This window comes from Neoarius graeffei, chromosome 23, assembly GCF_027579695.1.
Source record: "Neoarius graeffei isolate fNeoGra1 chromosome 23, fNeoGra1.pri, whole genome shotgun sequence".
In the NCBI taxonomy this organism is placed as follows: Eukaryota; Metazoa; Chordata; class Actinopteri; order Siluriformes; family Ariidae; genus Neoarius; species Neoarius graeffei.
In genome coordinates, this window is record NC_083591.1 from 1,012,537 (window position 1) to 1,039,099 (window position 26,563).

The 26,563-nt window shown below is 45.3% G+C and overlaps 1 protein-coding gene across 4 annotated transcripts; it reads left to right on the forward strand.

Moving 5' to 3' along the window:
* The first annotated feature begins 64 nt into the window (after positions 1-64).
* Positions 65-26,470, forward strand: LOC132871415 (period circadian protein homolog 2-like). Of its 4 annotated transcripts, none has more exons than XM_060905561.1 (23): positions 65-171; positions 7,081-7,488; positions 11,732-11,824; positions 11,966-12,120; positions 12,262-12,383; positions 12,588-12,789; positions 12,878-12,929; positions 13,276-13,418; positions 13,557-13,635; positions 13,731-13,837; positions 16,004-16,157; positions 16,286-16,394; positions 16,548-16,703; positions 17,117-17,204; positions 17,296-17,431; positions 17,596-17,720; positions 20,101-20,265; positions 20,386-20,622; positions 21,224-22,131; positions 22,671-22,821; positions 22,916-23,075; positions 23,222-23,372; positions 23,624-26,470. In XM_060905561.1, exons 2-23 carry the CDS (start codon positions 7,166-7,168, stop codon positions 23,777-23,779), a joined length of 3,972 nt encoding a protein of 1,323 aa, XP_060761544.1. In that variant the 5' UTR covers positions 65-171; positions 7,081-7,165; the 3' UTR covers positions 23,780-26,470. The 4 variants fall into 4 exon arrangements, with proteins under 4 accessions (XP_060761544.1, XP_060761547.1, XP_060761546.1 ...); XM_060905564.1 differs by having other exon boundaries at positions 21,224-22,116; XM_060905563.1 differs by having other exon boundaries at positions 17,299-17,431.
* The last annotated feature ends 93 nt before the right edge of the window (positions 26,471-26,563 follow it).

Here is a 26,563-nt window from a genome sequence, read left to right on the forward strand (position 1 = left end):
CACTGCTCTCTGCTGGCCAGCGAATGGTCGTTGAGCGCGTGCGTCAGTCCTGAGTGCCGGCTTCCTGCGCTCGCGCGCTCTGAGGCGGCTGGTGTCGCGCCTGTCCCTCAGCAGCGGCTCCTCGGAACCGGAACCGGACCGGGCCGGATCGGATCAGTACTTCCCATTCAGGTTCGTGGTGAAATCTCTCAACGTGCTCTGATTTCCTTTCATTTAATAGACACAACAAAAAAAGTTGTATTACATAACGGGCACTGCGCATGCGCGGAGAATTCCTGTCGTTAGATTCTGCCAAAACCTGAGGTAAATAAATGATTTTATTTTGTTTTTATTGTGGTGTAAATGCGTGAGACGGGTGATGAGATGTGTCCAAGTGTTTTGGTGTCTTTGTGTGAGTTTATCGCCGTGTTTGCGGTGTTTCTGCTCAACCAGCCTGTCATTTACATAACTGTGCCAGTTACTCACACTCAGGCAGAGAGAGAGAGAGAGAGACACTCAGAGGGAGAGAGAGAGAGACACTCAGGGGAGAGAGAGAGAGAGAGAGAGTCAGGGGGAGAGAGAGAGACACTCAGGTCAGAGAGAGAGAGTCAGGGGGAGAGAGAGACACTCAGGTCAGAGAGAGAGAGAGAGACACTCAGGTCAGAGAGAGAGAGACACTCAGGTCAGAGAGAGAGAGTCAGGGGGAGAGAGAGAGAGAGACACTCAGGTCAGAGAGAGAGAGAGAGAGACACTCAGGTCAGAGAGAGAGAGACACTCAGGTCAGAGAGAGAGAGAAAGACACTCAGGGAGAGAGAGAGAGAGACACTCAGGTCAGAGAGAGAGAGAAAGACACTCAGGGAGAGAGAGAGAGAGACACTCAGGTCAGAGAGAGAGAGAGAGAGACACTCAGGGAGAGAGAGAGACACTCAGGGAGAGAGAGAGACACTCAGGGAGAGAGAGAGACACTCAGGGAGAGAGAGAGAGACACTCAGGGAGAGAGAGAGACACTCAGGGAGAGAGAGAGACACTCAGGGAGAGAGAGAGAGAGAGACACTCAGGTCAGAGAGGGAGAGAGCGAGAGAGACACTCAGGTCAGAGAAAGAGAGAGACACTCAGGTCAGAGAGAGAGAGAGAGAGACCGGTCAGGGAGAGAGAGAGACACTCAGGGGGAGAGAGAGAGAGACACTCAGGGGGAGAGAGAGAGAGAGAGAGAGAGAGAGACACTCAGGTCAGAGAGAGAGACCGGTCAGGGAGAGAGAGACACTCAGGTCAGGAAGAGAGAGAGAGACACTCAGGGAGAGAGAGAGAGACACTCAGGGGGAGAGAGAGAGAGAGAGAGAGAGACTCAGGTCAGAGAGAGAGAGAGACTCAGGTCAGAGAAAGAGAGAGACACTCAGGTCAGAGAGAGAGAGAGACACTCAGGTCAGAGAGAGAGAGAGACACTCAGGGGGAGAGAGAGAGAGACACTCAGGTCAGAGAGAGAGAGAGAGAGAGAGAGACCGGTCAGGGAGAGAGAGACACTCAGGTCAGAGAGAGAGAGAGAGAGAGACACTCAGGTCAGAGAGAGAGAGAGAGAGAGAGACACTCAGGGGGAGAGAGAGAGAGAGACACTCAGGTCAGAGAGAGAGAGACACTCAGGTCAGAGAGAGAGAGACACTCAGGTCAGAGAGAGAGAGAGACACTCAGGTCAGAGAGAGAGACACTCAGGTCAGAGAGAGAGAGAGACACTCAGGGGGGGAGAGAGAGAGAGAGAGAGAGACACTCAGGTCAGAGAGAGAGAGACACTCAGGTCAGAGAGAGAGAGAGACACTCAGGTCAGGTCATCATTAATAAACCGCTGAGTGTTTACATCATTAATAACACACTGAACACATTTTATTAGTTTTACATTTTATTGCAATTTACAGCTGAACACATGATAACTCGCACATTTACCATCACTAACATCACCTAAATTGGATCATGCCAGCTCTAACACGATGAGGAAATTAAAATATTTTATAGAGTTATAGTGATAAAAATATTTTGAAATGTATCAATCAATTTAGGAAGCGTATAATACACAGTAGTGTCAAGTTTTATTGTGTATGTGTGTCAATCATCAGAATGTAAGTGATATAAATATGTAATAACAGGCCAACTGATATCAAAACTTGTTTTTATAGACAGACAGACAGACATGTTTGATGCAGCTGATTGTATGTAATTATAAAGTCTATCTTTCTTTTCCATGTATGTAACAGTTTATGTAAGTGTTGAGCCAGCAGGGGGCGATGTGTACAGCCTGAGGACTGGCATTGATGCAGCTCAGGTGTGTCAGTCACACACAGGTGAGCAGAAAAGGGGTGGAGCCTCAGTGACAGGCAGAGATCAACCTGAGTTTAGAGTAGAGCTGGATTACACACACACACACACACACATACAGAGTGTTGTCAGTATTGTCACATATTTAAATAATATTGGCTGGCTTTCAGTGGTCTATCAGAAATATTCCATTCAGCGAGCATGATATTGAACCAGTCGAAGACAAGTAGCTGAATGGAATATATCTGCTAGACCACGAAAAAAGCCATTATTATTATTATTATTATTATTATTATTATACATACATACATACATACATACTCTTTTCATATCAGCATTCATGAAGGCCAACACAAACTTGCCTGCAACTTGGTGCTGTTAACACGGCGGTCCCATTGCCTTCTAGCCGGTATAGCATTCAGCAACAGCATTAGTGAAGATCAACACAAGCTTACCCGTGACTTGGTGCTGTTAGCACGGCAGTTCAGTTGCCTTCTAGCTGGCGTAGCATTCAGCAGCAGCGTTAGAGAAGGTCAATGCAAGCTTACCTGCGACTCGGTGCTGTTAGCGTGGCAGTCCAGTTGACTTCTAGCTGGCATAGTGTTAGCGCAGGCTAGTGCAGTCAAGCCAAATATTATTTTCCCTGTGTAATTTACTTAGTTACTTTTAAAATCAACATCAACAACTACACACAATGGAGCAACCTGGCAGCCAAAATTCTCTCAAAATCTTCTGCTTTTAATGAAGCAAACCTCACAGCCATGTTTGTTTACAAGCAGTCACTCAATAGTATGGGAGTTTTACCTCTCTGACATGTCTCTTTTTCAGTTTTCAATGTCCATTGTAATGTTTTTCTCTTGTAAATATGCATGAAGAATATATAATAGTTTTGGTAGCCTTTCGGATGTTCAGCGCATCTTCAGTTTCCAGTTTATTTATTTATTGCTTAAATCTGGCAGTGGATTCGCCTCGTCTTCTCTCTTTCTCAGCTGACAAAGAAATGATTGTGCACATGCGCAGCAGAAAAGTTTTGTTGTTGGATCTTCACATGAGTTCTGATGTGTGACATCATGTTGTCTTGACGATGTGCAATATTATAACAATATTGCACGCTCATTCTCCATTGGGGAAAGTGGCATAATATATGGAGGATACGCGATATGATAACAATATTGCATGCCATCAATAAACCCACTAGAAGGGACTAGAACACATTTTTATTCCATGGAAAGTGTCCTGTATGTATAATAATTTTCAATATTTATAGTTCAGTTTAAAGTTCAGATTGTTTGTCATATGCACAGTAAGGACATGTCCTCTTGCACAATGAAATTCTTAGCTTGCTGTCCACCATGAATGCCAGTTACAAATAAATAAATAGGCGGAAGAAGTAGTACAAAGAAAAGGCAATATAGTGCAAAAATAAAAGCAAAGAAAAGCAAAAGCAACAACAAAAAAACCCACCCAGTATAGTACAAAATAAAGGTTAATGTAGTGTAATACAAAAATAAGGCAATGATCAGACGTAGCAGCAGAAGGGCAGTAATGTGCGAATGTAAACAGTCAAGGACAGTTTACAGGGAGGTGGTCCATGGTTATCGACTCCTGTCAGCTGTTCAGGAGTCTGATGGCGGAGGGAAAGAAAGAGTTCTTTAGTCTGACAGTCTTACATTTCACACTTCTGTCCGTCCGGCCTGAGGGTAGGAGTGTGAACAGTCCGTGCTGGGGGTGGGTGGGGTCTTTGAGGGTGGAGGCAGCTCTCCTGTGAACTCTGCGGTGGTAGATGCTCTGCAGAGAGGGCAGTGGAGGTTTGGTGATCCTCTCAGCAGTCTTCACCACCCTCTGCAGGCGTTTGCAGTTCATTGCTGTAGCACTGCCGTACCACACAGTAATGCAGTTGGTCAGGATGCTCTCAATCACGCAGCTGTAGAAGTTGCTGAGGATCTTAGGCGACATACCAAACTTCCTCAGCCTCCTCAGAAAGTACAGCTGCTGTTGAGCCTTCCTAACCAGCTGTGTGGTGTTAAGTGTCCACGTGAGGTCCTCACTGATGTGAACACCTGGGTATTTGAAGCTGCTCACCCTCTCCACCTCAAGCTCCCGGATGAACAGTGGCCGATGAGCTCTGTGTGTAGATTTGGGACACAGATTAAGTTAAGGGTGTGTAGTGTTGTTTAGTTGTTTAGTACAGTGGGACGCGTGTGCAGTTGTTTAGTACAGTGGGACGCGTGTGCAGTTGTTTAGTACAGTGGGACGCGTGTGCAGTTGTTTAGTACAGTGGGACGCGTGTGCAGTTGTTTAGTACAGTGGGACGCGTGTGCAGTTGTTTAGTACAGTGGGACGCGTGTGCAGTTGTTTAGTACAGTGGGACGCGTGTGCAGTTGTTTAGTACAGTGGGACGCGTGTGCAGTTGTTTAGTACAGTGGGACGCGTGTGCAGTTGTTTAGTACAGTGGGACGCGTGTGCAGTTGTTTAGTACAGTGGGACGCGTGTGCAGTTGTTTAGTACAGTGGGACGCGTGTGCAGTTGTTTAGTACAGTGGGACGCGTGTGCAGTTGTTTAGTACAGTGGGACGCGTGTGCAGTTGTTTAGTACAGTGGGACGCGTGTGCAGTTGTTTAGTACAGTGGGACGCGTGTGCAGTTGTTTAGTACAGTGGAATGCGTGTGCAGTTGTTTAGTACAGTGGGACGCGTGTGCAGTTGTTTAGTACAGTGGGATGCGTGTGCAGTTGTTTAGTACAGTGGGATGCCATTTGAGATGGAGAGGGTGTGTACTATTTCAGCATTGTGCAAAGGAGTGTGAGTGTGTGATTCAAGTTTCAAGTCAAGTTTGTTTGTATCACGCTTTTAACAATAGACATTGTCCCAAAGCAGCTTTACAGAATCTGAATGACCCGAGACATGAGCCAATTTTATCCCTAGCCTGTCCCCAATGAGCAAGCCTGTGGCGACAGTGGCAAGGAAAACCACAGGTTGTTAGGTGATGTACTGTTTAGTGTACACTCTGAGATTCAGTGAAGGAGAGAATAAGGGAAGTGTGTGTCCTGCTGTCATGTTTTATAGTGTGGATGAGATTTGGGACACAGTTCAAACCAGGAGAGGTGCTGAACATTTTGGGTTTGGTTTAGTCTAGCAGTATAGGATGAGGAACACAGGCAGAATGCGGAGAGGGTACATGGTACTGAGGCAGGTCGCTTAGAGTATTGAGGCACTGCTGAGTCAATTCTTTCAATTCTGTAAATAACTACCTGTTATAATTTGGGTGAGAAAAACTTGTATATTCATTTGTGCAGCCATGACACTGTCCATGTGGAGAAGTGTGTGTGGGTAGGGGGTAGTGTGTGTGTGTGTGTGTGTGGGTAGGGGGTAGTGTGTGTGTGTGTGTGTGTGTGTGTGTGGGTAGGGGGTAGTGTGTGTGGGTAGGGGGTAGTGTGTGTGTGTGTGTGTGGGTAGGGGGTAGTGTGTGTGGGTAGGGGGTAGTGTGTGTGTGGGGGGGTAGGGGGTAGTGTGTGTGTGCGTGTGTGTAGGGGGTAGTTGGTGGGTGTGGGTCGGGGGTTGTGTGTGTGTGTGTGTGTGGGTAGGGGGTAGTGTGTGTGTGTGTGTGTGTGTGTGTGTGTAGGGGGTAGTGTGTGTGTGTGTGTAGGGGGTAGTGTGTGGGTAGGGGGTAGTGTGTGTGTGTGGGTAGGGGGTAGTGTGTGTGTGTGTGTGTGTGTGTGTGGGTAGGGGGTAGTGGGTGTGTGTGTGTGTGTGTGGGTAGGGGGTAGTGTGTGTGGGTAGGGGGTAGTGTGTGTGGGTGTGTAGGGGGTAGTGTGTGTGGGTGTGGGTAGGGGGTAGTGTGTGTGTGTGTGTGTGTGTGTGTGGGTAGGGGGTAGTGTGTGTGTGTGTGTGTGTGTGTGTGTGGGTAGGGGGTAGTGTGTGGGTGTGTGTGTGTGTGGGTAGGGGGTAGTGTGTGTGGGTAGGGGGTAGTGTGTGTGGGTGTGTAGGGGGTAGTGTGTGTGGGTGTGGGTAGGGGGTAGTGTGTGTGTGTGTGTGTGTGTGTGTGTGGGTAGGGGGTAGTGTGTGGGTGTGTGTGTGTGTGTGTGGGTAGGGGGTAGTGTGTGGGTGTGTGTGTGTGTGTGTGTGTGGGTAGGGGGTAGTGTGTGTGGGTAGGGGGTAGTGTGTGTGGGTGTGTAGGGGGTAGTGTGTGTGGGTGTGTGTGGGTGTGGGTAGGGGGTAGTGTGTGTGGGTGTGTAGGGGGTAGTGTGTGTGTGTGTGTGTGTGTGTGGGTAGGGGGTAGTGTGTGTGGGTAGGGGGTAGTGTGTGTGGGTAGGGGGTAGTGTGTGTGTGTGTGTGTGTGTGTGTGTGTGGGTAGGGGGTAGTGTGTGTGGGTAGGGGGTAGTGTGGGTGTGTGGGTAGGGGGTAGTGTGTGTGGGTAGGGGGTAGTGTGGGTGTGTGGGTAGGGGGTAGTGTGTGTGGGTAGGGGGTAGTGTGGGTGTGTGGGTAGGGGGTAGTGTGTGTGGGTAGGGGGTAGTGTGGGTGTGTGGGTAGGGGGTAGTGTGTGTGGTGGAGGTGTGGGGTAGTGTGTGTAGGCATGAGTGCACGTGTGTGTGTTGGAGGGAGGGGTGGTTTTGTGTGTGTGTGTGTGTGTGTGTGTGTGTGTGCGCGCATGCACACTTGGGATCTTTTGTGTTAATATTTAAAAGTCTGCCTTGTTTATATTATCAGAGTGAACATGAGTGTGAGACAGTTGAGATGCTCACATGCTCTCTCTCTCTCTCTCTCTCTCTCTCGCTCTCTCTCTCTCTCTGGTTTCATCAGAGCTGTCATTTCTCACCTTATCAACTGCATTTCCACACTGATGCCGTGTTCCTGAGCCATACCCTTTAACTCCCTGACCTCCTCCATGTCCAGTGAGTCTGAGCTGAAGTCTTACCTGTCAGGGGGCGGGTCTGAAGAGGAGGAGGAGAGCAGGTCTCCTTGCGGGACCATGTCTCACCTGCACGAAATGGGTGGAGCCTCGGACGGGAGTGACAGCGGAAACGACCCTCCCACTTCCCTTAGTTACCACCCACCACTTCATGAGGACATGGAGATGGGCGGGAACGGCTCGAGCGGAAGCAGCACGGAATCCCACAGCACCGAGTCCCACGGAAACGAATCCATAGGAAGTTTGAGCGCCAACAGCAAAGACTCGGCTCTGTTAGAATCATCAGGCAGCAACAAGAGGTAATAACAATAATAATAATAATCAAATCAGCTTTTCCTCAATTACCTAATGAAGTTTAAAGCTGCGGTATGTAACTTTTGGTGACTTTGTAATTTTGCTGGCAACCTGCATTTATTAACCATATATAAAAAAAATTTTTTCTGTTTTTGTTTGTTTTTTATCTCATCTCATTATCTGTAGCCGCTTTATCCTGTTCTACAGGGTCGCAGGCAAGCTGGAGCCTATCCCAGCTGACTACGGGCGAAAGGCGGGGTTCACCCTGGACAAGTCGCCAGGTCATCACAGGGCTGACACATAGACAACCATTCACACCTACGCTCAATTTAGAGTCACCAGTTAACCTAACCTGCATGTCTTTGGACTGTGAGGGAAACCGGAGCACCCGGAGGAAACCCACGCGGACACGGGGAGAACATGCAAACTCCACACAGAAAGGCCCTCGCCGGCCACGGGGCTCGAACCCGGACCTTCTTGCTGTGAGGCGACAGCGCTAACCACTACACCACCGTGCCGCCCATTTGTTTTTTATTTTATTTTTATTAGCATTTTTTATGTTCTTTCATTTTTTCATTTTATTTTAATGACTTTTTATTAATTAATATTTCATTTTATTTTACCTGCTCTTGTTTTCGAGCCCTAAAGAAAGAACACTATTTTTCAAAAGTATATGGCCACCATTGATCGCTGCCATTCTCTAGCTATGTTTTAAAGCTAAACTATGATGTTTTTTGCACAGAAATTTCTGTCTGACTATTTTAAATTATATATGCATTTTTATCCCCCACTGGCTGAAAGGCCCGGAGGGGGATTATGTCGTGATGTCCATCTATCTGTCTGTCCCGGGAAGGGTGCTCACCTTCTGAAATCAACTCCTCTCTCAGTTTTTGGAGGAATTCCACGAAATTTGGCAGGATTCTTTCTTATATGTCAGTAATGCGCAGATTCCAATTTCATTCAGTTCAGTCGCATTTTACCGGAGTTATGGCAGAGTTGCCTGCGGGGGATATTGTGCTCTCAGAGCACTCGTGTTAAAAATCCTCTTATCATTGTCCACATGTGTGAGCCATCAAATGTCAAACATTATTAAAAAAACCCCAAATAAATAAAATGGTACCGCAGCTCGCAGTCTATACAAGAAGGTAATTCACTAGAAATTAATCATTATGAATAGAAACGTGTTCATTAAGTCAATAAAATAGAAAATCAGACAAGTTTGAGCTCTGAGGTATAATGTAGAGATTGTGTACGTCTATAGACCGTTCAGTCGACAGTGTGGAGAGGGAACACCAGTATGGAGGACACGTGGACAGACTGACCTCTTCAGCCTCCACGTTGCTGCTGTTATTATTATTATTATTATTATTATTATTATTAGGCCAAAAAAAATGTGTTTCCGGTTACGTAGATTTCAAAACTAGGGTAGGTAGGCAGGCTTTTTTTTTTTTTGAATTTTTTTTCAAGATGGCTGCCATAACCTATATTTAGACAGGAATAATTTCACAAAATATTATTAATTTCTTTGCAGGTCACCTGAGTTACCACCTTCTGATGAATCTGATGCAGCATGAGACACCTTTTAACATGAATTTTTCTGTAAATATACCAGCTCAATACACCATGTTTGTTTCAGTTCAGGGTCTATGGTTATAAAGGTGAAGAACAACAGCTTATTGTATTCACAGTGGTGTAATGGTTAGCATGCTGGCCTGTCACCGCAGAGACCCGGGTTTGAATCCTGGTGGAGACACCAAAAATTTGTAACCTGGTTTCTCAAACTGCGTAGTGTCCCTGGGCAAGACGCCTCATCCACATTGCACTCAGTCCACCCAGCTGTACGGACCTATGTGGGATGCGCTTGGTAGCAGCATCGAATGTACCACTCTGTTGTAGAGTAGCCCTGGGCTAGATTCCTGATGTTAAACTTAACTTTATTATTATTCACCATATTCACATTTCAGCATTTCAGAAACACCATCAACATTTCTTCAGAGTTTAGTATTTATGACAAAAATAAAATTTCATAATTTCTATTTAATCAACCTCTGTTTACATTTCTGACTAAAGAATTGTGAGTAAAGTTCTTTAAAAGGCATTAACAAACTACCGTAAATCCCTAATTAAACGCCTGCCTCGAATAGATGACCATGCACTGAGCTTGCTGAAAGCAAAAAGAAGCTGAAAAACAGGCCTCAAATACACACCTGTCTTTAAAATAGAAATCTATGATATGGACTGTTTGAAAAAAATGATGCTGGTGTTTAATTAAGCATTTACGATAGTCACACTAGAAGCATGATTATAAGAGTCCTTAAAGCAATTTTTCATGTCGGATGTTATTACAATACGTTCACTTGAACAAGTACACAGATTCACTACGATACCTTAGTATAGCCAATATGAAATGTAAACTTCGACAAGACTGTAGTCATGGTAGTACAATTTTTACAACAAAGATCTTCCAGAATTGCCTAGTGAGAGACAAGTCACATTAAATACAGTAAACTCCCGCCGTGTCGAACTTGGCAGACGCCATTTTCCAGGGCTTTCCACTAAGGCTCATACTAGCCAGCCATGACAAATAAGTAGCCAGCCGGGGGGGTTGATAGAGAGAGAGCAGCCCCGCCCCTCTCTGCTCCCTGAGTGGGGCTTGTCGCCTTGGTAACGGTGCAGGGAAGAGACACAATATGACAAGCAAAGAGTGCTTTTTCTCAGAGTTCCCTCTCCTCGAACAACGCTGATTTACACGGAAACAAAAGGAGCTATTCACAAAATTCTTGCACATTGAGTGCTACAAGGCTCCCATGAACACATTAATGTAATTTTTTTGTCCCTAGTGTAAAAAAATGTGGACACTAGAGCGAGTTAAAAACAAGTGACATTTCTGATTTTGCAGTAAAAGCGCTGCCAGGTTTATAATGGGAGTCTATGGGGCAGCGTGCCTGTCCTCTCCTTACTTTCAGGCTTCTCATTCAAAAACTGTAAATCCTATCGCTCAGGGAGACACATTGTGTGAATCAGGACAAGCGTGACTACTACTTTTGAGAAAATTGTGTGTGTAGAGTGAAAATTGTGGCTGAGAAAACAGTTTAAATGAGAAAGTTAGAGCTTTTTTTTTTCAAGCTGCCTACACTCTAAACTCCTGAGTGCCGCTGGTGTGTAACGCCATAGACCCCCATTATAAAGCTGGAATTTCTCCAGATTTGCTCATGGTGTTTGATCTGTGACTGATCAGAAAGTATAGAACCTAGCAAAAAAGTTGAATGCCAGATCCACACAGGAGAATTTTGTCTCCGTTTTAAAGTTTGAATCATGTCTCTAGGTGAAAGACAAAATAAGCGTTATCTCTGCTTCTGTTCCCTCCGACAGCCCCGACACACTACTGCCTCCGCCGAGTGCGCGCACACACACCGCATGTCGGGGCCGCGGATGAGTTACTCTCCCTTGATCAACGAAGTCGGCGGAGAATTTGTGGTTATTATCGGTACAAACAGCGCGAATCACAACTTAAATGAGTGCGGTTCAGTTTGACATTATTGTCAGTCCGTTAGATAAACATTTAATTTTATTAAAATCGAAAATTAATATTTAGAGCCTGTGGGCTACAAAAATAAGTCATTAAAGTAGCCGGCTGGACTTAATTGTGTAGTCGGCTGTATGACGGCAGCCGGCGCTTGTGGAAAGCCCTGATTTTCCCAGTGAGTGACAAAAACTTCCGGTTCACGCGGTTGGGTTATATGTAAAAGTCGCGACTGGGAAAAAAACGAAAAAAAAAGTTTAGGGTTGGGCGGTACGGATTAGGGTCGGTCGGGTAACCGGAAACACACACACTTTTTTTTTTTTTTTTTTTTGGCCTTACATGGAGTTTAATAGCTGAATAAAAGTGTGTGTGTGTTATTTTTGTGATTTATTCTCCCAGTGTGTGTGTTATGAAGGTTGGTCACCATGACATCCTTCTGTTAGAGTTTATTACTGTTTCTGGAAGACGTGACTCAGAGAGTCATGAGTCATCTCACACACACACACACACACACACACACACACACACACACACACACACACACACCTTTTAAAAACCACTAGAAAGACAGAAATATGGGCAAGCAGGAGGACAGATGGATATGATGCAAATTTCTCTGAGGACATGTTTATGTAACATTTTATGGAACGAGTCTCCAGTTTCAGATGCACAGGCATACACGCTTGTTCCATACCTTTACCTCTCTCTCTCTCTCTCTCCCCCAGTTCAGACTCTCAGAGTCCATCTCCCCCCAGCAGCTCCAATGCCTACAGCCTGCTGAGCTCTGAGCAGGACCACCCATCCACCAGTGGTTGCAGGTACACACACACACACACACACACACACACACACACACACCCTCCTCTGAACAACCACTAGGCAAGAGAGATATGGGCAAACAGGAGGACCAGATGGACAGACATGGAGAAACAAAATAAAATGTGTGTGTGTGAGAACAGCAGTGAGCAATCAGCAAAGGCCAAGAATCAAAAGGAGCTCTTTAAGACCCTGAAGAAGCTGAAGCGCCACCTGCCTGCAGAGAATCACAGCAAAGATCAAGCGAGCACGTTACACACACTCCGTTACGCACTGCGCTGCGTGAAACAGGTCAAAGGTGTGTGGAAATGTTTTTGCACTCCTTGTGAGTGTGCATATGAGTTTTTGTGAGTGTATCAATGACTGTCTTTGCATATGTGAATTTCAATTACTTGTGTGTGTGTGTGTGTGTGTGTGTGTGTCCTCTCAATCTCTGCAGCAAATGAGGAATACTATCAGATGTTGATGATAAATGACAGCCAGCCACTGGGTCTGGAGGTTTCCTCATACACCATCGACGAGCTCAACAGCATCACATCTGAATATGCACTCAAAAACACGGTGAGCGTGCATGCACACACACACACACACACACACACACACACACACACACACACACACACACACACGCACGCTACCTACATGCTGTCATTATCTCTGAGTCTGCACTCAGATTCACAGCTAGAGGATTCCTTTGATTTCCCACAAAATAACTTCAGTTTTACACACCCGTGACTGATTCTCTCTGTGTGTGTCTGTGTGTAGGATATCTTTGCCGTAGCCGTGTCCCTGATCACAGGGAAGATTGTGTATATATCGGAGCAGGCGGCGGTGATCCTGCACTGTAGTAAGGACAAGTTTAAGGACAGGAAGTTTGTGGAGTTTCTGACGCCGCAGGACGTGAGTGTGTTCTACAGCTTCACCACTCCGTACAGACTGCCTGCATGGAGCATGTGCACTGGGGCGGGTTAGTACACACACCTCTGTCTCGTGCACTCTCTCTCTCTTTCTCCTCATTATAAACTCTCACTCCGTCCATCACGTTTTCCATTCAGAGTCGTCAGCTGCAGATTTTGTTCAGGAGAAATCTTTCTTCTGCAGAATCAGGTGAGATGTTTGTCTTTTCTCGCTGAGTTTTAGCCAAAATGGTACGTGATGGAAACTGAACTCTACTGAGATGTTCTACTCCCACATGAGTTTAATTATCTGCCTCACTTCTTTGTTGAATTGGTTTAATTTAATGGTAAACTTTATAACATACTGAAGGTGCCAGATGTTTGACGTGAAACTTTTCCCAAACCTGAAAACTGATGTCTTGTGGTAATCACATCATCTAATGCAGTGACTCAATCCAACCCCTGTAGCAACAGTATCCAAGCATGGGCAGGGTTTGGAAACAGACAGCTAGATCAAAGAGGTGTCTGTGTGTGTGTGTGCGTGTGCGTGCGCACAGTGGTGGGAAGGAGAAGGAGGGGGATCTTCAGTATTACCCATTCAGGATGACGCCATATCTGATGAAGGTTCAGGACCCTGAACTGCCAGAGGAACATTTCTGCTGCCTCATACTGGCTGAGAGAGTACACTCAGGATACGAGGGTATACACACACACACACACACACACACACAATTACAGTTGATGCTTTTGAGTCTGGCACAGTTATGCCTCAGTTACTGGAGTTCATGTTGATATTGTTGCTGTGTGTGTGTGTGTGTGTGTGTGTGTGCGCATGCAGCACCCAGAATCCCGCCAGACAAAAGAATCTTCACTACGACACACACACCCAACTGTGTGTTCCAGGATGTTGATGAGAGGTGTGTGACGTTCTGTATAAGTCTGTGTACCAGCAGTACACTGTGTGTTTGTACGTGTGTGTGTAATGTTCTCTCTTGGTGTGTGTGTTTTACAGGGCCGTGCCTTTGTTGGGGTATCTTCCACAGGACCTGATTGGGACCCCCATTCTTTTTCACCTTCACCCTGAGGACAGACCACTGATGCTGGCTGTGCATCGCAAGAGTGAGCACACACACACACACACACACACACACACACACACAAAATATAAAATGGCTTATTCAGAATACATTACACCAGGGGTCACCAAACTACGGCCCGCGGGCCAGATCCGGCCCGCCACCCCCCTTTGACCGGCCCCCAGCCCCTCTGCCCCCCATCACTTGAACCGGCCCGATGAGGCAATCCCCAAAAGTGGTCATGGCCTATTTTTTTAAATTGCTTTTTGGCAAATAATAACATGTCTGCATCTTGTATTTTGTTGATTTTATCAATTAAAATTTATATTTAGTTATAAAATGAACTATTCATATTTTCCGAATTTTCGTCATATGCTCACGATCAAGCAGTGACAGGCAGCGCACGCGCAGAGAACTGTCAGTGTTCAGGACAGCAAAATGGCGAGCGGTCAGCGAAAAGCTGACAGAGAGTGCAGAGTTTTTAAAGAACAGTGGGCCACCGATTATTTTTTCGTTCAGTGTAAGGACCGTGCAGTTTGTCTTGTATGTAAAGAAAGTGTGCCGGTTTTCAAAGAATATAATCTGCGTCGTCACTATGAAACCCGACACAAAGCAGGGTTCGAATTATAAATTTGACCCTATGGGGGTCTCTATTTAAAAAAAAAAAAAAAGCAATGCATACTCGCTCTCCTGGACCAGCGCACTTTTGCGCACTGCAGTGCACAGCTTTCACACACAGGCGCGCGCATGCACGCACGCACACACACGGTGTTGCATATATATATATATATATATATATATATATATATATATATATATTAGTTAAACAAATTATATATATTGTTAAACAAAGGAAGATCGTTGTGAGATAGAGGACAAGTCTTCTTCGGACTTAACTTCACATTCGATTTCGCAGGCTGCAAATTTCAGTTTGCGCGCATAGTGTTGTGGTGGTGAAGTACAGCCGTACATGTTGCGGTTTAATAACACGTTCAATACAAAGTTATGGCTGCATGGTGATCGGAAATGAAATGAGTTTTATTTATATTTATATGGTGATATAGGCTATTCAAGCTTATTATGGTGATATATGACGTATTTGAGAGAGTTGCACAGAAAATTAAGTTTGCTTCTTTCATGGGAGCCTGAGGGAATGGGAGCTCAGCTCCCATTGGCTCCCACGTAATTCGAACTATGCCACAAAGAGTATGCTAGTTTGCGAGGGCAAACAAGAGAAGACAGGATTCAGAGGATGAAATGCGGACTGGCTGCACAACAGAATGTATTCCTTCGCCAAACCCAGATCAACCAGGCTGCTGTCCGAGCTAGCTATAAGGTAGCTCACCTACTAGCTACCCATGGAAAGCCGTTTACTGATGGGGACTTTGTTAAAGTATGCATGCTTGCTGTGGCCGAGGAGGTGTGTCCCGACAAGAAGGATGCGCTCAACGCAGTGAGTCTCTCCGCACCTACTATGACCAGGCGAACCGAAGATTTGGGGGACGACGTGTATGACCAGCTGAATGAGAAAGCGTCAGAATTCGAGTTTTTTGCTTTGGCCATGGATGAGAGCAATGACGTGCAGGACACAGCACAACTGCTGTGATCTATTGATCATATTATAATTTCACTGTTTTTTAAAATGTATTTATTTTATAGGCCTATTTATTTGACCTTTATTAAGTGCTGCATACAATTATTATTAATATTATTAATAATATCAACAGGCCTACCTACAATTTATAATTTTCCACTCACCTTTGCCAATGTCAATCACCTCAACTAGGCAGATGTTTCTTACCTTGACAGCTTTGATATTATTTTTATTAGAAAATAAATAAATGGAATATCTGTGGTATTTCAAATTAAAGCAAAGTGTGAAGACTTGATTACTACTTTTGCAAACCATTAGTAAAGATAAACAAATATGTGCCAGGAATCAAGTGTTGATATAGTAGTATGGATACAGTAGTGGGGACGGCTGTGCCAGGCTAGTAATCTCTACTACACAATGAGGCCTGCTGGTGGTCATATTTGTCTGGGTCATACAATTCTATGTGATATAGCTGACCCGACCCCGGCCCCCATCACAGTCAGGAACGACAATGTGGCCCCCAGAGAAAAAAGTTTGGTGACCCCTGCATTACACTGTAAAATGGAAGATTCAGTCTTGAGAAGTGTGTGTGTGTGTGTGTGTGTGTGTGTGTAGTTCTGCAGTACATGGGCCAGCCATTTGATCACTCCTCCATACGCTTCTGCACACGGAATGGCGAGTATGTTACTATAGATACCAGCTGGTCTAGTTTCGTCAACCCCTGGAGTCGCAAAGTGTCCTTCATCATCGGACGACACAAAGTGCGCATGTGAGTCTCTCTCTCTCTCTCTCTCTCTCTCTCTCTCTCTTTCTCACACACACAAATTAGATTTATTTTAGATCTAGTACATCACATACCCTATAAAGTAAGTGTGTGTGTGTGTGTGTGTGTTACAGGGGCCCTGTGAATGAGGATGTGTTTTCAGCTCCTGCTTTCACAGAGGGGAAAATCATGGACTCAGACATCCAGGAAATCTCAGAGCAGATCCATAAAATCCTGCTGCAGGTACACACACACACACACACACACACACACACACACACACACACATACATACATACATACATATATATATGAGAGAGAGAGATCGTATTAGAACCAGTCATGACTCTGGCAGTAATTGTGTGTGTGTGTGTGTGTGTGTGTGTGTGTGTGTAGCCTGTACACTGTATGGGCTCCAGCGGTTACGGTAGTCATGGCAGCAACGGTTCCCATGACTACCTGACTACATCCAGTGAAAACAATGGCAGTGGCAACATTGCTGTGGGCAACAGCATCACCCCCAACCACGAGGAGAGGAGCAAGAGCAAACTGGTGAGGCGCGCACACACACACACACACACACACACACACACACACACACACACACACACCAAAAGGGGCGCTGTTGTACAAAATAGATTGATATTTGGCACTTCAGCATCACAGGTGGATGAGGTTAACAGGTTACAAGTGTGAGAGGTCTCATGTGGAATCATCTGAATGTTGCACAAAGACAAAACCATGTTCCTGAGTGTACACACACGCATGCGCACACACACACTGCAGTCTCCTGTTGGTCATTGCACATGAGTGCTCCAGTCCTGCAGGTGGCGCAGTTTACAATTTCATAACTATAGGAAGAAGATTGTCCTGTGTCAAAGTCATCCATCAATGAATGAATTCCTTATTCATCATGCACACAAAACAGCGTGTGTGTGTGTGTGTGTGTGTGTGTGTGTGTGCAGAGATCTTTCCAGGAGATCTGTAAAGGTGTTCAGATGCTGAAGTCACAGGATCAGCAGGCCTCCACTTCTAAAGCAGACCAGAAAAAAGGTAGTGTATATATATATATATATATATATATATATATATATATATATATATATATATATTTTGTGTGTGTGTAATGATCATCTGTCTCCAGCAGGATTAAAGTGTCCAGGAGTGAAGCAGAAAGATGCTGGCCCAGTGGTAAGAGGCGGTACTGCAGCCGTGGAGGAGCTCGGGGACCAAACCTTATACTCCTACCAGCAAGTCAGCTGTCTGGATAGTGTGATCAGGTGTGTGGGGGGTCAGGTCATCACTGGAAATACCCCTTTAACTCCATTTTACATTCCCAAATATACACAAAAATAGCTAACACCTTTGTTTTGCATAACCATTGTGTGTGTGTGTGTGTGTGTGTGTGTGTGTGTGTGTGTGTGTGTGTGTGTTGGTAATGCAGATATTTGGAGAGCTGTAACACATCCCTCACTCCGAAGAGGAAGTACCAGTTCTCCTCCAACACAACCTCCTCCAACTCGGACGAGGAGAAGAAAGGATGTGACGGGGCGGTGCCCAGCCCACAAGGTGACCCAGTTTTCATATTTAAATATTCAGTCCAGGGCTCGAAATTAACTTTTTTTCTTTGTGTCCCCCAGTGGTCCCGAATTCTGTGTTGTATTGTCCCGAATGGAAGCAATAGTGTCCCCATTTTTTTCCTCTCTGAAATAACCAGTGGTTAATATTATCATGTGGGCGGCACGGTGGTGTAGTGGTTAGCGCTGTCGCCTCACAGCAAGAAGGTCCTGGGTTCGAGCCCCGTGGCCGGCGAGGGCCTTTCTGTGTGGAGTTTGCATGTTCTCCCCGTGTCCGCGTGGGTTTCCTCCGGGTGCTCCAGTTTCCCCCACAGTCCAAAGACATGCAGGTTAGGTTAACTGGTGACTCTAAATTGAGCGTAGGTGTGAATGTGAGTGTGAATGGTTGTCTGTGTCTATGTGTCAGCCCTGTGATGACCTGGCGACTTGTCCAGGGTGAACCCCGCCTTTCACCCGTAGTCAGCTGGGATAGGCTCCAGCTTGCCTGCGACCCTGTAGAAGGATAAAGCGGCTACAGATAATGAGATGAGATGAGATAATATTATCATATGAAGTCTCATCTCATCTCATTATCTCTAGCCGCTTTATCCTGCCCTACAGGGTCGCAGGCAAGCCGGAGCCCATCCCAGCTGACTACGGGCGAAAGGCGGGGTTCACCCTGGACAAGTCGCCAGGTCATCACAGGGCTGACACATAGACACAGACAACCATTCACACTCACATTCACACCTACGCTCAATTTAGAGTCACCAGTTAACCTAACCTGCATGTCTTTGGACTGTGGGGGAAACCGGAGCACCCGGAGGAAACCCACGCGGACACGGGGAGAACATGCAAACTCCACACAGAAAGGCCCTCGCTGGCCACGGGGCTCGAACCCGGACCTTCTTGCTGTGAGGCGACAGCGCTAACCACTACACCACCGTGCTGCCCATCATATGAAGTTACTATTATATTTGTAACTATGCGATTTTGAACCCTTTATATCATTTTTACAATAAGTCACAAGACACAAGCGACACATGTCCTATACATCATCTACTTCAAAATTACAGTTATTGCATTTTCAGTTTATTAAACTTTGGCGATCTCACTGTATGAATAGATACCCGTTTATTTAAAGGGGCCAACTAGCTCATTCAGAAAATGTTTCAACTCCCTACATCTGCAGTACACTTTAGTTGAAAATAAGACCCCTTTTATGTTCATTTCATCTACTTGTACCTTGAATATCTGTTGGCACTTATAAGGCCAACTTATAATTTTCACCATTACCGTTATCCATTTTATGAACTTTCCGTTATCCATTACCGTTATCCATTTTTATGAACTTTCCGTTATCCATTTTTATGAACTTTCCGTTATCCATTACCGTTATCCATTTTTATGAACTTTCCGTTATCCATTTTATGAACTTTCGCTGCCGGGTGCAAATGTTAGCAACATCAGCATAGTGGCAGGTCCGAGCCTAGTTGTGCTGCTGACTGACTAAACTTTCTGAACTAGAAAGACACCAAGAAAACTCACTTATTCTGTTGAACGGTATCTTCCGTCAATATCATCCACATCATTCCTGTTGTATTTTATAACGTGTCTAACAGTGCTCATTAAGTTCATTCAGTTGCTAGCGTTGCCTGCAGACCAGGCGATGACACTTTGGATCCTGAAGGTCCCGGAGACGTTATGTCTGGGCTTTCAGTTTCTTCCCCGCGGTCGGTCCGCTTCAACCACTTAAGCATTTTTGTTCTGGCAAGAGTCGGCGCAGCGTGTGCGGTAGCAATTCCATTCCAAGTCCATATAATGCGGACTCCGGCCGAAGATTCTAGAACAGAATGCGCTGCTCTGTAGCCTACGGATGCAGGTGCATCGAAAGTGAAGCTACTATGTATTTTTCGCTGTTAACGTTTTAAAATTAAAATTGACAAATTAGGTGAATGTCTACGTATGTGTTACGGCTTTGTAAATAATATTAATGTAGAACTTTTTTCTAGATCAATTTTTTTTTCCATTGTCCCGGGATTGTCCCAGATATGATAATTTTGTGTCCCGATGACATTTTTTATGGTCCCCGGGACATCGGGACACCGTTAGTTTCGAGCGCTGATTCAGTCACAATAGAATAAGCAGAAGAAATAGGATTTGGCTCAGGGCAGGCTCCTCCCACCTCTACTGGAGGCGGAACAAACCTCAATCAAACTCTTACTTCTCTCAGTTATGTTCGCTTATTTTGTAAAACTGTAAAGCAAACCGGAGATGGGGTCTGTAGAAAATCATTATTTATATATTAATATCTCTATCTAGCTGTTTTTAACTGTAATGTGATTTTCTGAGTGTGTTTCTATAAATATTTCTGGAATTTTTTTTCCTGGAAGATCCTTTGAAGACCAATCAGAAGTCACCATCTGAAGTAGTAGGTGGGGCTTTGGCTCCTTTGGCCCTGCCCACTAAAGCAGAGAGTGTTGTATCCATCACATCCCAGTGTTCTTACAGCAGCACTATTGTACATGTGGGGGACAAGAAACTACAACCAGAGTCAGGTACACACACACACACACACACACACAAAATGCTAATAAATTAATCAGGTCAGATTACTGACAGTGTTGTAATATGTAATTATGATGTTAATATTATAACTTGAATATTTTTGATTGCAGAGATTATTGAGGATGTTGCCGAAAGCCCCACCCCTGGTGTGCCAGTAAACGTGATGACTCCGCCCACAGCTGAGCAGGGAGCCTATAGGAAACTGGACCTGACCAAGCAGGTGCTGGCGGCTCACACGCAGAAGGAGGAGCAGGCGTTCCTGAGTCGCTGCAAAGACCTGTGTCTCACATCACTGCAGAAAACCTACACAGAACGCTCCAAGAGAGACAGGGGACACGCTAATGATGGTGAGGACACGTCAACTATACAATGCATACACTGAGTGCTAAAATATATGGACAGAGGAAATGTTCCAAATAAGTCATTTTACAAATGGAGGAATATTACAAGTGAGTCATATGACAAAGGGTTTGTATAATAAAAGATTCATATAACATAGCATTTATATAGCAGAGGAGTCATAAAGCAAGGGAATCATATAGCAAAGGAAATCTATAGAATGGAGCCATACAGCAAAGGACTCGTACAGGATAGGAGTCATCTAGCAGAAAGGAGTCATAGCAGAAGGAATCATATAGTCTTTTAGAAAATGAGTTGTATAGCATAGGTGTCATAGACCACAGGGAGTCATATATCAAAGGAATCACAAAGTGGTCATATAAAATATACAAGCGAGTCATATAAAGTAGGTGTCTAGGAGTCATATAGCAGGGGAATCATTGCAAACTAGTTAGAGAACAAAGGGAGTCAGATTGCAAAAAGAATCATAGGAATAGGGTGATTCATATTGCAAAGAATCATATAAGCCTTGTAGGCTTCTGTTCACTCTTCTACACTCTTCATCTCTAAATTATAACATTTTTAATTTTTTTTCTTCCTGCCTCTCAGCACCATCTGCTGCTGGTCCAGCCAAACCTGGCACATCCGGGGCAGAACCGGCCACTAAAAGGAGCGGCCGAATCAGAAAGTCAAAGAAAGCCCGGATAAAAAACTCTGAATCATCAGAAAGCGCAGTGTCTCAGCGCAGACTCCGCCCACCTCTTCAGGGACTGAACCAGACATCGTGGTCGCCATCGGAGGCGTCTCAGTCTGCGTTCTCAGTGCCGTATCCAGCTGTGGTTCCTGGTTACAGTTTTTACCCTGCTACACTGCCCCCTGTTGGTGACCGCAATTCAGATTACCCAACTGCTCAGGCTCCGCCCACTGCTCCCCAATTCCCAGCCCCAATTGTCACACCGATGGTGGCGTTTGTTTTACCCAGTTATATGTTCCCGCAGCTTGGCATGCCGGCACGCCCACCTTTCTACCCGGAACAGCAGGCGGATGTCAACGCTCCGCAACCGCAGCCGAGCTACAACCCCCAGAATCCCTTGCAACCTCAGCAAACACAACCAAATTACACTACCCAGCAGCCTTTGCAGCCTCAACAAGCCTACACTGTCCAGCAGCCGTTTACGCCCCAGCCCGTCTACGTTACCCAGAATCCCTTTCAACCCCAAACTCCATTCACCCAGATGCAGTTCACACCACAGACACCACTCCCATACCAAATGACCTCTGACCCCAGCCTTCCTGTTCCCGAATCAGCTGAGGTTCCTTCCTCGTCACCTCTGTCTCACTCTCCGCCGCTGTTTGGCTCTCACTGCAGCTCTCCGTTACAGCTGGACCTACTGCAGCTGGAGGAAAAAGCAGACTTGCACAGCACAGCGCCACTGTCAGGATCCCGGGGGAACTGCAGCTCGGTGCAGGAGAAAAGCAACAGCACCGCCAACATGCAGCAGGTCAGAGAGGCTAAGGTAGCTAACAAGCAGTGGAGGTCTGTCTTATCCAAAATCCTGTAGTGTAAATCTCTGCTCAGGGTGCGTGTGCGTGCGTGCGTGCACTTATTTATGGAAGACATTTTGCATGGGGGTGGCACGGTGGTGTAGTGGTTAGCGCTGTCGCCTCACAGCAAGAAGGTCCGGGTTCGAGCCCCGTGGCCGGCGAGGGCCTTTCTGTGCAGAGTTTGCATGTTCTCCCCGTGTCCGCGTGGGTTTCCTCCGGGTGCTCCGGTTTCCCCCACAGTCCAAAGACATGCAGGTTAGGTTAACTGGTGACTCTAAATTGAGCGTAGGTGTGAATGTGAGTGTGAATGGTTGTCTGTGTCTATGTGTCAGCCCTGTGATGACCTGGCGACTTGTCCAGGGTGAACCCCGCCTTTCGCCCGTAGTCAGCTGGGATAGGCTCCAGCTCGCCTGCGACCCTGTAGAACAGGATAAAGCGGCTACAGATAATGAGATGAGATGAGACATTTTGCATGTGAGAGAATTACTGCGTGTTATCTGCCTCCTTGTAGCCGTGTTGTGTTGAAGGCAAAGCTCCGAGTGATGCCCACTCCTCGTCCAATGAGCTGATAGATCTGCTGATGCAGGAGGACTCGGGATCAGCCATGTCTGGATCCACAGGCTCCGCCTCCAACGGCTGCAACACCTCTAACAGCGGCACAGGTGAGCACGCACTAATAACTCTTAATAAACCGTTTACGTTATGTGTATTAGAAGCAGTGTATTACTCATGATCCGCCTGCTATCACCTCTACAGGGAGCAGCAAATATTTCGGGAGCGTGGACTCTTGTGAGCACGAGCACAAGACGAAAAGCAAAGAAGATGGACAAAATGTCAAGTATGTCCTCCAGGATCCTCTGTGGCTGCTCATGGCCAACACAGATGAGAAAATGATGTCTTATCAGGTGCTGCCACGGTGAGTCACATCTTTCAGCCAATGGCATCATCTCTTCCAATAGGGCTATTAATCTGATTAGAGGCAGTTTACCTTCAGCCATGGACGTCAAGGTGTGTGTGTGTGTGTGTGTGTGTGTGTGTGTGTGTGTGTGTGTGTGTGTGTAGGGACATGGAGAAGGTGTTATGGGAAGATCGAGAGTGTTTGCGGCAGCTGCAGAAGAATCAGCCCCGTTTCAGCTCAGAGCAGAGGCGAGAGCTCATAGAGCAGCACCCGTGGATGAGGCGAGGCACTTTACCTTCAGCCATGGATGTCAAGGTGTGTGTGTGTGTGTGTGTGTGTATACTATATAATTGTATGAAATATAGATAATACAGTTAGTAATTTTGCCAGTGAATGGGGCGTGGCTTTGCTGCTTCAGTTCCAGTAGAGGAGGTGTGGCCTCTGTCCTCATGAAGGAGGCGTGGTCTCTGTACCTGTCCGTCTCAGTAGAGGAGGAATGATCGCCCAGTGAAGAATAAATTAATAAAGATAGATAATGCAGTGTGTGTGTGTGTGTGTGTGTGTAGGCGTGTCTGTACTGTGAGGACGACGCTGGCGCTCTGTTAGAAGACGAACTGCCTGAAATAAACCTTGGCATTCTGGGAGGAGAGGTGGTGCCAGAAGAGGGCGTGTCTCACATACAGGAAGAGGAGGGGCATCCAGTCTTAGACTGTGTTTCCTAGCACCTCCCCAAAGCGTAAAAACATAGCGTGCTTTCAGACAGTGAGATGACATCAAAACAGAATTAAATGTAATAAATTCTAAAATGTGGAGAGAATTTGAATAGAATAGTGCAGACTGTATAAACGATCAGCTGTGTTTATTATTCACACCACAAACCTCCCGTATTTACACACAGGACCAGCAAATACTTTATCATTTTTCAAACAAATCTATGATAAATAAAGCCTTTTGGTTATTTTAAAGCTTTAATCATTTTATTGTTTTATTTATGTTACTTAAACATAACAGTTTTTTTACATTTCTGTTTTTGGTTTGGGTCATATTTGTTTTTATTGCGTGTGTCTCATGTTTTATCTGTACTTTTGGTATTTCTGTGTTTATTGTTTGCTTCAGTTGGTGGCGAAGACGGTTAATTTATTTAAACTCTGGATCTGTTGACTCTCGCTGTTAAACTGTTTTTATTCGATCGAACACATTACTTTTGTTGATCGAGCTTCTGTTACTTCCTGTGTGTTTCTGGTGGTTTTGTGGTGTAAAGGATGAATAATAAACGACAGTATGAGCGCTGCACTGTTTTATTCATGTCACATGACTGTTTTTATTATTATTATTATTATTATTATTATTGGTTTTGCAAACTCGGGTTTATTTTTGTCTGAAGTGTGCAAGAACAACCATCAGAACCTCTTACACTGTGAACGTTTTACATTTTTCATTTCTTACTTGAGTCAGAAATTAGTTTTTTAACAAAGTAATGAATATAGATATAGTTTTAATTAGATTATTATAATCTGGGAGTAAGTATATGTGTTGTACAGAACAAATGTCCCTGAAGCGCGTGTGTGTGTGTGTGTGTGTGTTTGTTCCTGTACACACTGAGTGATAAAAACACACTCAGTTTCAGCTCAACATGGTAACAAACAGAATCGGCCAATCAGCTTCCAGCTCTACAGGAAGTACTTACTGTGTTTTTCAGCTGTCTGTTTCAGTGCTGCTTCTAAACTCATCGACTTCCTCGAACACTTTGAGACCGAAAAGAGACTGTTACACCCTGCAGCTGATTATTTTCCTTGAACTGCACGTCCCCAAGTGTTTTATTCCCCTTACACCACAGCACAATGCCAACAATTACCGGTTTTAAAAAATGTATTAAACAACCTTTCTTCCATTTACAGTTCCATTTAATATTGTGGAACGTCCACATTCCCACGTTAAAGCAGCTATAAACAGTCGTTCCCTCACCACTCTCTCTTTTCTCTCCAAGTCAATAAGAGAAAAATAATCAGTTTGTTCCATCACGTTACTGAGAAACTGTAAAGAAGCGTAAACTCCTCTGTCCTTACAGTTCCAGCTTCACCTCTGACTGTTACACAGCGCTGACGCTGGAGACTCCTTCCAGAGACATGACATTTGTCACCACTTTAACAGTTACACTTGTTTTGAATCTGTTTCTCGTCACTGAAGTGTCCGCGATACACGGCCCTGTGAATGAGCTGTTACTACAGAAACTAACGAGTGCATTAATTTTCCATAAACCTGTGATGTGCAGCTGCACCACTGTCAGAGCTGCTGTGATAGACAATTAATCAATACCTTCTGACCAATCAGAGCCCAAGTGTGGGACAAACTGCGAAATGTTATGTTTATCGTTCTTTTATGAGTATAAACCACCTCACTCTGACTCATAAAGTCAGATTGCAATGCATTCTGGGTAAACTGTCTCACATCACAAACCTTACTTTGTTTCCTCTGAGAAACGAGCAAATGTCGTGCAGTTAAAAAAAAAGCAGTATGGAAGCTTGCTGCACTCACCTGTCCCATCATGCATCACTGAACACAAAGGGCAGGGCTTAAGAGGTAACAGCCAGAGCTGCCATGGCAACCAGTGACAACAGGAACATTTCCTCTGTGCTTTTGAGTCCAAATGTTACTTTAACTGTAGCTTTACAATTTAAACAAACAAACCTATGCAGTTTGTTAGCAGCACTGAGCACGCTGACGTCAGCTCGCACCGAACGCACGCTGCCATTTTTATTCCACAGAACAAAACGGTTTGTGTTTGAAGTGCACGTGTATTACACCAAAGTAAACACATTTAAGTATTAAATGGGCACGGTGGTGTAGCGGTTCGCACTGTCGCCTCACAGCAAGAAGGTTCTGGGTTCGAGTCCCGTGGCCGGCGAGGGCCTTTCTGTGCGGAGTTTGCATGTTCTCCCCGTGTCCGTGTGGGTTTCCTCTGGGTGCTCAGGTTTCTTCCACAGTCCAAAGACATGCGGTTTGGTTAACATGGGCTGAAGTGCCCAAGAGTGGTGGCGCACACGTACGCAGCGGCTTTACTCTCCTATGATGATCTAAATTTCGTTGTACATTTGTGCAGTGACGATAACGACATTCTCATTATTAGTGAGACGCAGCAAACAAACTACAAGCTAAAAAATATCTGAAGTGTGCTTCAGGAGGGAGCCGAGGGGAAGTGCACGAGTGTGTGTTAAAAACAGTACTGAAACCAGGCCAAGGAAATTTACAGAATGGATGTAAAACTGGAGTGTGAAGGGACCAAATGGACATGTGTCTCTCTCTTTCTCTCTTTAATGACTTTTATGTCTCTGTACTTGGCGGAGATTCTTGCTGTTACACACTTTATTTTCACTCTGGAGTTCTATTGCATTTTGTTTTATAAAATGGATATTAAACTGGGAAAGTGAACATGACGCTTCTCTCTGTCTGTCATTGCTGTGATAATATAATCAACAAAACCTGAGACAGTCACACCGCTGACCACC